The following is a 12270-nucleotide window of genomic DNA, read 5'->3' as shown; positions in this document are numbered from 1 at the left end:
TAAAAACAGATTTTATTAATATATACTAAAGAAAAGGGGGAAGAAAAAAAATTGAGACATTCTGAGACATTCAAACACCTTCCCCGGCCCCTGCTCCAAACTGTTCACTTTCCCACTCACCACAGAGAGAAAACCATGATTTTCAGTCAGTCGCCACCATTTAAACACAATCCTACATCACCTTAGTAAAGGAGCCTCTCTAGGGTTATGGAGAACACGCCACAAGAAAAAGGTCTGGTGGCTTTCACAGATCTGCAACCGCCTGGAATTTTTGCAGATTTTGTGCAGTCTCACCCATATAACAGTTTTCCACGCTGTTTATGGGCTTCCACATGTTTGGGGTATAATTTTAAGAATGCTTTTCTAGCACAAAACAGGGATTCTCTTCCATCTCTAAATTCATTTCTATCTCAAAAGAAATAGAAACCTCCTTGTTCTTTCCCAGGAGCCAGGGACATATTCTAATCAAAATTCTTAATTAAAACGCATGTATATCGATACACACAACCCTTTGGCTAGAACTTGCACTCCCCCAAGCAGCATTAGGATATTACAAAACCAGTCCATTTTCCCATAATTCACATCTAGAGAAGTCCAGTCAGAAATGTCCACTTTCTCCATCCCATCTTCCAATAGTCTTTATCAGTTCTTTCACTGACTTTGTTTCAATGCTGTCTCTCTACATTTCAAATCACTCTGTCTTCCACGGAGGAGGGAAAAGGGTTAAAGTCTTTGCCCAGAGGTGCTGGAGGCTTTTTTGTTTATTTGTTTTTGTTTTGTTTTGTTTTTCCCCTCTTCAGCGGAGTCTTGGAACTTCAAGGCCACAGATGATGGTGGGGGGAGGAAGGGGGAGAGAGAGAGAGAGAGTGCATGCTCAGGAATGCTGATGGATGAAACCTCCTCCACCCCTGGTCAGATCTAAAGCGACTCAAACTTGGATCAGCTCCCTGGAGCTCCAGAGAAAAGTTCTTAAAAGTCTCTTCTCCTTTGGACCAGCGGTTCTGGCAACCAAGGCCCACAGCAGGGCCACTGTGGTCTTGGCACAGGGTCAGACAGCTGGTCTGCAGTCCTCCTCCTCTCCCCATTGGAGGAGCCGGGAGGGGACAGAGAGGATACGGCCAGCCCTGGCTGCTTTCCCACAGGCAGGGTCCCTCCCTGAGGCATGGCACGCCTGGCCCCGGAGGGGCCCAGCCTGAACCCCAACTCACAAGAGGTGTTACCTTCTCGATGACCAGAAAAGGAAAGCAAAAAATCACCAGAACCTGTGACTCAAGACTGTGTTTCCAGAGGCGGAGAAACACTCCCATTCGTCAACCAAGCTGTCAATCACAATCCATGCTAGAACTTCCTTGTGAAAAAAAAATCAAAAACTTTTCACATCCATGCTAAACCACCACACTGTATCCCCTTGAATTCTATTAGGAAGCTTTAAGATAGTGTAGTGGTTTTGGTTTGGTTTTTTGGCTAATGCACTATTTATGTGGTGGTTTTATGTTTGCTGAATTTTGTTAACTAACTGGGAGATAGGATTTTGGGAGAAAAAGGCGAAACAGGCTCAACTTAAAAGTACAAACAGACAGATTTTATTAGCATACGCTAAGGAAAGGGGAGAAAGGAAGATGAGATATTCAAACACCTTCTCCCCTACCCCAAATTGTTCACTTTCCCACTCAACACAGAGAGAAAACTATGATTTTCAGCCAGTTGCCACCATTTAAACACAATCTTGTATCACTTTGGGAGAGGACCCTCTCCAGAGCTATGGAGAACATGCCACAAGTAAAAGGTCTGGTGGTTCTCAATGTCACAAAACTGCAACTACCCAGAATTTTGCAGATTCTGTGCAGTCCCACGCACATAACAGTTTCTCAAGCGGCTTATGGGTCTCTGCATGCTTGAGGTATCATTTCAAGAATGCTTTACTAGTATAAAGCAAGGATTCTCCTCTTCTATCACTAAAACCATTTCTATGTGAAAAGAAATAGAGACCTCTTTTTATGCCCAGGAGCTGGGGCCTAATTACTTCCTCTCCAAAATCATCTTCATCTCAAAGGCTGAGACCTCCTTATTTTTTTACCAGGAGCCAGATACATACTCCATTTATTTAAATCTCATTTATATCAGTACACACAATCCTTTGACTAGAACCTGCATTGCCCCAAACAGCATTATGATATTACAAGAAATAGTCCATTTCTCCATAATTCACATCCAGAGAAGTCCGGTTAGAAATGTTCACTTCCTCCATCCCTTCTTTCAATAGTCTTTATCAGTTCTTTTGCTGACTTTGTCTCAATGCTGTCTCTCAACATTTCAAATCACTCTGTCTTCCATGGAAGAGAGAAAAAGGTTAATGTCTTTGCCCAGAGTCGTTTTTTTGGTTTTTTTTTTTTCCCTCCCTTCTCTAGCTGACTCCTGGAACTTCAAGACCACAGGTGCTTGAGGGAGGAAGGAGGAGAAGGAGCATGCTCAGGAATGCTGATGGGTGACCCTTCTCCACTCCTGGTCAGATCTGAAGCAACCTGAACTTGGATCAGCTCTCTGGAGCTCTGGAGAAAGAATTCTGGAAACTTTCTTCTCTCGAACCAGAGGCTCCAGCAGCCAAGCCAAGAGCCCGGCTGTCATGGCTCCTTGCACGGGGCCAGCCCTGCCAATCTGCAATCCTCCTCCTCTCCCAATCGGAGGAGCCGGGGGAGAGAGGGGACTCTGCTAGGGGAACAGAGGGGACACTGCCGGGGGAACAGAGGGGACATGGCCAGCCCCAGCCACTCTCCCACAGACAGGGCCCTCCCTGAGGCCTGGTCAGGCCTGGCCCCGGGGAGCCCAGCCTGAACTTCTGACTTAGGAGGTGATGTTAGCTCCTTGCCAGCTGGATAAGGGAAGGGCCAAGTCACCTGGGACTTTTGATTTAAGACTGGGTCTCCAGAGGTGTATATAGCACTCTTATTCATCAGCCAAGCTGTCAATCCATGCTATAACTTCCTTAGGAAAAAACCCTTTTACATTCATGCTAAACCACCACAGATAGTCAAATCACAGAATCATGTAGGTTGGAAAAGAGCCATTGAGCCCAACCACTCACTTATCACTACGAAATTCACCACTGAACAATGTCCCTAAACATCACATCTACACATATTTCAAACACCACCAAGGAATGGTGACTCAGTCACTTCCTTGGGCAGCCCCTTCTGATGCTTGGCAAGCAAATCACCTTTTCCTTAGATTTCTCTGAAATTGTGTCTGTTCTCAAGTGTGAGCTGAGTGAAACATAAAAATTATAACTTCCAATGTAGTTTCAGACATGTCTTTAAGCTGCATTTCTTCTGAAATCCAGTTTCTGAGACCGAAATGCTCCAAGAATTTATATTTCCTGTTGCTTGATTTCTGAAAGTAACTCAGTTTATGAGGGTTTACAGGCAAAAATCTTAAATCTAGACTAGTATTTCATTTTGGACCACAAGAAAGACAAAACAGAATAACAAAAAACAATCTTCTTTGAGTTTGTTTATGGTATGTTTTATCTGTCTTCTGACACAAAAAAAATTTTGTCAGTTGATGTTATATTCTGTGTCAACCAACATAAGTCATCAAAGCCTAAATTTGAAAAATTATTTTTCTACCCCCGCACCTACTTTAAAAATTATCATTACAATTTTTAATCTGACACAGAATGGTCATTTAACATAGCATAATCCTGTGCTTACTGCTGGACCAATATACAAATTAAAGCCATAACTAACGTACCTTTCCTAAAAGCCTGTGTGGTATTTGCTATGTTGATGGGACATGCAAAAAGCCCTACTCTTGATTTCTACAGATACTCAAGCACTGTGATGACTGCTTATATCTGCACAGAAATTAGCTGCAACCATTTTTCTTCTGCAAACAAGACATACAGCTGCAAGAAGGAGATATGTCTCAAGGTGATACTTAATGTGTTGATGCACATCATCACAATGTGCACTCCCATACACTCCAGTCCCCCAACTGCTAATGCAGTACAACCCACACAAATGATCACAAACTATCCCAGAGCTGTGCTGGCCTTAAATTTTCTGACAATGTCATCAGATGATTTTTTTATTAACACTTCCACACACCAAACAAAACTTAGATAAAAATTTTTTGCATGTCACAATTCAATATTGGTCACAGAGGCAAAAGACAGCACAGTGTCCAAATTCATATTCTTCAGAAGTTTCAGAGTACTGATCCTCACAAACATCAACAGGTAGATTACTTTTAAGGTATATTAACAGTTAAAAATTTCTAAGCTGATCCAAACTGGCCCATTTTATACAGTGTAAACCAGAACCCAACAGTATAGCTTAAACATGCCACTTTTATCTAAGAGGTGGCCCTCTTATTTAGGGGTTGGACTAGATGATCTCCAGAAGTCCCTTCAAACCCTAACAATTTTGCAATTCCCCTCTCATGCTTATTACACCCAGCTGCATCCCCATATCATACTGTTCCTCACAGGAATTGAACAACTAATGATAAATGCATATGCTGTCACCAGAGACAATCAGCATAGGAATGAGCAATTACTCAAAGAGAAACAGTTTCCTTAGCATTCATAACAATCACACTAACCTCCCACTTCTGCTTCCTCTCCCACCCCAAATTACAAGTAGTAGAGTATGAAAAAAATATGTTACAGCTGTCTTGTTATACAGAAAGTGGCAGAGAAAGCTAGAGGTAGACAAGGAAACCATCATTTAAGTGGTCCTAAATTTGCACTATGATGCCTGCTCAAGAGATTAGGACAAAAAATTTGACTATCTAATCTGATTTTCCATCTTCCTGCAGGCTGCGGAATTTCATTTGAGCATTAAACTCTATAACTTTGAAAAAAATCATACTGAAATTTAAGCAGTGTATCTCTTGATGTTTTCAGAATTGAAATAGGAAAAAAAAACCCTATTAATTTATGTAACAATTAATTTTTTAGTACTGAAAAAAATCTCAAATTGTTCATATTTCTATTTAAATTTGGCTCTTTTAAACTTCTAGCTATAACATCCTAGTATAGCTTCCAAATTTAACCACTCACAGTATTTTCTCTCTATGAAGGGAACTATACTTATTCAAATCATCTCAACCTATCTTTTGAAAAACTGAAAAAGTTCATAAAACATTTTTCTAACTTCTAAATTATTTTTGTGTTAACATTCTGTACAGGTTTTAAGTTACATAATACCAAAAAAATTTCAAACTTTAAAAATCAAATACAGACTCCTAACACCAGTCTCAGTTAATGCTATTTACAGAAGTATAATCGTCACCTCTCTACTCCAAGGATCAGGCTAGACCTCTTTACTATAGCATTAAACCAAGCTCATGATATTCTATTCCAGTCTGACCCCTAAATCCTTTCCAGATTCACTGCTTCCATTGTCCCACACTATGTCTGCCATCATTATTCATATCCAAGTAATTCTCCTAATGCTCCTATTTACTTTTGTATTCAATCACGTTTTGTCCAAAGCAAGCACCTTTTTCTCCTGATATGATGTAAGAGTTTAACATCTATCTGAAAAATAAAAGTAGACTGCTTTCATGTGGCAAAAGAATACAGTGGTTGTTCAAAGGAGTGAGAATTATATAAACTTTTGAACCACATGACCTCAAATAAGATAGCTCAGCTATGATAACACATAACTGTTCTGCAAACAAGTACATGTCTAAAACTAGAAAAGCTTTGATTCCCACTAGGAACTGCTAATTTTATATGCTGTTATCTAAAGCAGAACTGCAGTTGGAGAATAATCCTTCACAGAAAAGTCCTAACTCTTCATAGTTTGCAATGGACAACTCTTAATCACAGTTCATGTACCTTGAGATAGGTTCTAGTTAGCCACATAAAGATGAAAGCCAGGTTTTAAATACAAACAATGGTAACATTTTCATTCAGATAGTATTTGGTCACATTAAAAACAAGCCACTGAAAACTGAGAATATGAAAATAAGATCCTATTTGCACAAGAGACAGTAAATATCTAATGTTAATGTAACGAAACTTTTTAAGGCAAAAATACATAAAATTTAAAAGTCAAAAAAACAGATGTATATGAGCATCACATACAAGAAAGCTGCCTGTGGCAAGACCCATAATTCTATCTTCTCTATCATGCATATTTATTTCCCGTATGCTCAAGTTTTTAATTGGCAGGCAACTAGGGAAGTCATAGAATCTTATAAACTAAATGTCTTAACACTTTTAATCTAAATCCACATACTGACGCACTCCTTGGAGCTCTAAGATATACTCAAGCTTTAAAAGCCACTCCCTTTCTATAATGCAAATGATGAAAAAAGTGTCAATAAACTTGTTTGAACACATCTTGCATCAACTTCTGTGCCACATTGGTTTAAGAATTCAGTGCAACCTAACTCAAAAGTTTCATGTTATTGGGTTCTTTTTAGTAATTATATGTCTAAACATATTTATTACATCACAAATTTATTGCAGTATTTTTATTAACAATTAGCACAATTTATATGCTGTCTTGAGACAACAGATGTAAGCCCCTTGTAAATAAACCTCTTTACATAATGGATGATTCTAATATTACATCCATCACCTAAGTTACCAACATTGCTAACTTTTAGCTTTTCTTTACTTAGGCTACTATTTTAATCAAGCACAACTTACTTCTAATAAAAACACTGCAAAACCTCTACAAATTCTTTAAAATATGGCTGGAAGAACAGGAACCTCCTATTTCAGTAAGAAAGTTATTAGAACCACAGTATTGTCTTTCAAAGAGACTCACTTGAATTTGGCCTGTTTTCTTCATAACCTTGTTCACTCATGATTAAGGAAAATTAAATCCGTCTCCTCTGCCGATTCTTCATGTATCAATAATTGAAACAGGAAATAGACAGTTCCTTCCTCCCTCCCAGCTTAGTGTAAGACCACAAATCCTGTTTCTTACTAGCACTGGATTAATCCTGAAACAAGCCACTAAGACTTCAGGCAGCAAGAAGCATGCACATGACACAAACTACCTGATGGTCACTGAACTTTCTAAACAGAATTAAGCTGAAGGATTTTCATTAGCAATAAACACCCTGCTTAGGGAAAGGATCAAAGTCACTGAAACATCCCACACACCTTCATCTAAAAAGTACTTCTAAAATTTTAATTCTAACAAATAAATTCACTTTAAAATATCTCCACTAAACAGAACAGTAGAGATTAGCAACAAGTAGGATTAATCTATTCCAAAGACCGATTTACTATTAAAAAACTCTCTTTTATGCACCAAGTACATATTAGTAGACCTTAAGCAAGTTAGTTAAACATTGATTTTATGTACGAATATTTGGCATTCATTCTACTTAAGATGTAGCAGATAAACACTTTAAAACATAATTCTAGTAATTTTGTAAGCTCATTTTAAAAACAAATATTTTTAAATTATAAAAGTTTCTTTTTAAGATTGGCAACAAAATTTGCTCATCCTCTTTCAAATTAAATATGTCCCTGTTTTCTAGGTTATGCATTAATGTATTACACATTCTATACCAGCCTTAAACAACTTAATACAAAGTATTTCAGTTCTCTTAAGTGGATGTTAGCGATAGGAGCAGACTAGTTCCTGGGGTCAAATCTTTGAATAACATTCAAAATCTACTTTTTAATTATTTTTTTTTAAAAATATCTGGCCTTTAGGGTCATGATAAACCCCTATGAAAATAGCAGCTCCACTCTTCCTCTCACCTTCCCAGGATTTAAAAATGTTCCGAGCCTTTCAGATGCTTCATATATACATACAGTCTAACAAATCCTATCTAACCATGCCTGTATTCAGTATTTTGCGAAGCCATCTGAGTAAACACCATACACCTTGCCTCTTTGACTAGCTCTTCTACCAGAAGAAAATTTGTCCAGATTAATGCTATACTACTAGTACCATCTAGTACAAGAAACAAACTGTTGCCACAGCTTATGTTCTTTTGGTTTTTCTATTGCAATTTGTTTGGAAAAAGAAGAGGCAGTTATTAGAACACTTACTCATTGTTTGAATATACTAAGAGAAAGGCAACCATATGTAATATCTATCTTTCATGGGTACGTAAGGTTTAAGAGTAGAATGTTTTGGAAGAAAATAACCCAACTTTGTCAGTTTGGTGTTTTACTATATTAGCTTCCTAAAATAGTGTAAATATATTAAGTTTGTCAAATTTCAGTTTTTATCTCTTTACATTTACATCCCACATCCCATGGAATTTATCTGTCATCTGTACCACAAAAATAAGATACCTCTAAAAAACCCCAGTTTATTCACCTGTGATCATCTAACAAAGTTTATCCCCCCACTCATACCTTTACGAAAGTACCGACTGTAACAGAGGGTCGAAAACAACGTGCAAGGTGTGAACTAGCTCTCGTAGTGCTAGCAGTGATTCACACACCATGCTTGGTATTGCTGCTGCAACACTCTTCAGAAAAATAAGTGTTACGAGCCACAAGAATTACTGCTTTCCCAGCAGTGCCGTGTCATCCAAGTGAAAAATCACTCATTTCCCCAGCAAGGCTGGTAGAAATACGAGTGCCCCTGCAGAAGGGGCTGTCCTGAGCAGACCCTCACGATGCCCGAGCTCCACCTCCGACTTGATTCTCCCCTAGGAGCCTTCAGGAGCGAGGCCTGGCAAGAAGTAAGGCTGCAAATGCGACAGCATCTCGTAGCAACACCTACTTAACCCTAGACGCTATATCTGACGGAAAAGCACATGGCTGGACAAACACCTGAAGCAAGACAGGTTAAATCGTGCTCTTCTCCACAGTCTGAATCTTTCCTCCTCGCCCTCTCTCTAGTGAGCTCCAAAAGCAGTTAGCTTTTAAGAGAGCCCAATGGTTAGATTTGATGATGTGATCCTAAAGGTCTCTTCCAACCTAAACGATTGATTCTACATGTTTTCCCCGTCAGTTACACGGCCGTGGGCGGCGCTGCTCCGGCCCGCTCCCCGCCGTAGGCGGCAGGCAGGCTGACCGCCCCACACCGCCCCAGGCAGGCGCCGCGCCCGACCGCGGGCTGCTCCGCTCCCCCGGCTGGACCCGCCCTAAGTACTTCCTCCTTTCGGCCAGCGGCGCTGACTAATGGAAACAAAGAGAAACAAGCTCTCAGCCACCCCAGGCGCCAGACTTTGGCCCTTTCCTGTAGCGCGCTTCTCCACTTGGACAGGCAACCCCAGCATCGCTCGCTGCAGAGAAGCGATGCGGCCCCTCCACAGTATTCGAGGGCTCCCCAGCGGCCCGCCGGCCCGCCACATGCGGCAGACTCGCTCCTCCGCACGCCAAGAGCCGACGCTCTCAATCGCACGTTGACCCTCGGCGCTTCTCCACTCTCTCACCAGTGCCCCGGTCCCTCTCGTCGCCTTCGTCTTCCTCCTCTTCCTGCTGTCCGTTCCGCTGCCGCTGCTCGTCCTGGGCCTCCACCGGCACCACCGTGAAGCTCGTCGGCATGGTGCAGACGGCCCCAGACCCGCTGGCGCCTCCTCCCAGGGCAGCGGGCAGGGTGAGCCGGGCGCTGCCGCCTCCCTCACGTGAGAGCCATTTCCTCACGCAGCGGGGGGCGGTGGCCGGCACCGCGCCACCTCCCCTCACGGTTTGGCTGATGGCGGAGACCGCAGCTCCGAAGGGAGGGGCACGGGCTCTGGGGCATTCCTGTTCCTCAAACCTTGCCTTACAGTTATTCTAGCAGCGCTAAGATCACCGGGCTGCTGCTCCTCTTATCCCATCAGACAGAAATTGCCTTCCAAAGAAAACCAGAGCCAGGCTGTAGGACCGTAATCCTCCAGACCGCTGAAGGGATGACAGCATCCAGAAGGCCCAAGCAGGAGATTTATGATCACCTTTTGGACAAGTGGACAAAGTCCACTGTGTGCCTTTGGACTACCATGAATGACATAAAGGTGGCTCCGAGAAATCTGCTATCCTACGCAGCAGCCATGATTTGCAACGGATGGGTGAAGGTCCTGGGATTCAGGCTGGAGTCAGCATTTGAACTCTGACTGGCAGTGAGGCAGATTCAAAGAGTCAGTGGATGAGCAGTGTATCAAGTCAAATATTAATGATGTAGCACTAGTAATATAGCTTGAGATATAGCTCGTGGTTACCTCCAACTTCCATCTCAAAGGCGGTTGTAGCATCTCCACTCCCAAAGTAGAGAAAACAGATTTAGAAGCCAAGGGCATTTTTCTTATCTCCTATTCTTCTACCTTCCCAGCAAAGTGGTAGAATAGATCAGAAAGACTATTCATGTCAGTTTGTATATGTGTCTTTTGGAAGAGGACTCTAGTGGTATTATGGGGTCCCCATACCTCACTGGGATAGAAGATGTCTATGTAACACTACAGTCTGTGCCACAGCATAAAGGCCTTCAGAGGAGGAGGTGATTCTGGCCATTAAAGAAAGGTGGCAGTGGGCTGGCAGATGTGAAGATGGTTGGGAAGCAAGAAAAGAACACAGAGAGATGCATGGGTAACATTCTGATATTTGGTAATGGGTTTCCCATGGTGTCACTACAGTGATGAGAATAGAGGCTGCATGAAAAAGGAGTGTCTTCATCCTCCCTCAGCCTTTTTCCAAACTTAAGAAAGCAACTGGAATGGTTTCATTGCTAATAATAACAGATCTCCAATATTAATGTTACCTGCAGAGGTAAGGATGTTTTGGGGCAATTTTAATGTTAAAGTTCATTATCAAAATTAATACCATGAAGGAATCAGATAAATGATAAAGTAAATGTAATTTTGAAACATATACACAAAATAATAATTTCTTCTTCAAAACAAAGATTGATTTTTGTCCAGGGCAGAGCTAACTGTTTCACAGTGACTGTGAGGGAGTGGAGCCTGGAGCTATGCGTACTGTATAGGTTCTTATTCTATCCCTTCACTGTCATCACCAGGGGCAGAAGTAAGGGATTCTTGCTTTTGAGAAGAAGGTGTGCAAAATGACCGAAGGGTCTGTCCTCAACTGGTTTTCATTGTCCCAGGTTTGGTGAGCATATTTGCAGGTAAATCACCCTTTCTTTCTACATTTTTGTTATTAGTATTCTTACCCTTACTCTTCATTTTCCTATCTCCTTGCTGTTTCCAGTAAGCATGTAATCTCTGCCTTTTGTATCTTCCACAGAAGAGGGGAGGGGAGCAGCTTGTGGTTTTCTTTTTAGTGGGACTACTAAATTGGTAATATCATTCCTAAACTATAACAATGCATGCAGTTTATTATGTATGGGATCATGTGTGAGCATTGAGAAGAAAATTTTCAATAGCTGATCATTTTTAAAGGAACATCCATCTGGTGCCTTGAGAAGTTTATTGAAAGAAACTCATGTACAATAAAGATCAAAACTGTATCATACTGCATGCACAAAAGGTTGAGTGTGGTTACTCCAACTTGATATAATTCTTTTTTGTTTAAAATAGCTAAGTGCCAAAGAAAGAGTTTTGGGCGAAACCACTTTTTAATGATCAGACGCAGAACTTCCCCTTCCAACTCTCTTCTGTTTCCTCTCATAACCATGGAGAACCATCTGATGAGAAATAGGCACAGTTCAGTGGAACAAATATAATAAATTCTTATGGGCTTGTGGGTTGTCCCCCATTACAGGGACATCCTGTAATGAGAGAGCTGTGGGTTTTGAACCTCTTTAAAAGTTATTGCACAATGGCAACCTTTGACTGGGAATAGTAATTCACTTCTTACATTTATTTGTCATTTTCTTTGAAATAGCATGAGATAAGTAGTGTTGTGATGCATGCCAGGTCTAATAACAGACTACTCTGATGGTATGCTTCTTGGCATATGAAATAAAAAAGAGCAAAGTAGAATAAGATTAAGACATTATATAAATGTGTCTAAAAAGAACAATGATGGAATCATAATATTACATGAGTGTTGTTTTTGTTTTGTTTTGGTTTTTTTTAATAAAATGAGAAAACCTTTCAGTTTGTGGTATTCCCTGAAATCAGAGGATTCTGCACCATCACCCTCTTTCTATTTAGAAAGATAGGAATGCAGCAGGACAGCACCAATTCAAACAAAAATATCCAGATGGACCTTTGAAAGTCATTCCTCTTGTTAGCAAAGAGGGATTTTGATGAATATTTTACAGTACCCCCACCCAATAAACTAAAAACTGGAACACATGAAGATCTAGATAGAAAATTAGTTTATATACAATGAATAGTAAAAGGATAAAATTAATGCTAACAATAAGGTTGTGATCTAAAACAAGACATCTATCTAAG

General features: G+C 40.7%; 1 protein-coding gene across 2 annotated transcripts in view; it reads right to left on the bottom strand.

Annotated features, from left to right (window-relative positions):
- Window positions 1-9580, bottom strand: part of SLC12A7 (solute carrier family 12 member 7) — a 65979-nt gene extending 56399 nt beyond the window's left edge. Inside the window, exon 1 of one of the 2 annotated variants that reach the window (XM_066323360.1) lies at window positions 9367-9580. In XM_066323360.1, coding sequence (XP_066179457.1) covers window positions 9367-9478 — 112 coding nt within the window. In that variant the 5' untranslated portion in view covers window positions 9479-9580. The remainder of the gene's footprint in view (window positions 1-9366) is intronic. The other variant, XM_066323358.1, reaches the window with a different exon arrangement.
- Between the last annotated feature and the right edge of the window lie 2690 nt (window positions 9581-12270).

This window comes from Sylvia atricapilla, chromosome 1, assembly GCF_009819655.1.
Source record: "Sylvia atricapilla isolate bSylAtr1 chromosome 1, bSylAtr1.pri, whole genome shotgun sequence".
NCBI lineage: Eukaryota > Metazoa > Chordata > Aves > Passeriformes > Sylviidae > Sylvia > Sylvia atricapilla.
Note: the sequence above shows the minus strand (reverse complement) of the source record. Positions and strands in the feature narration are given on the sequence as shown.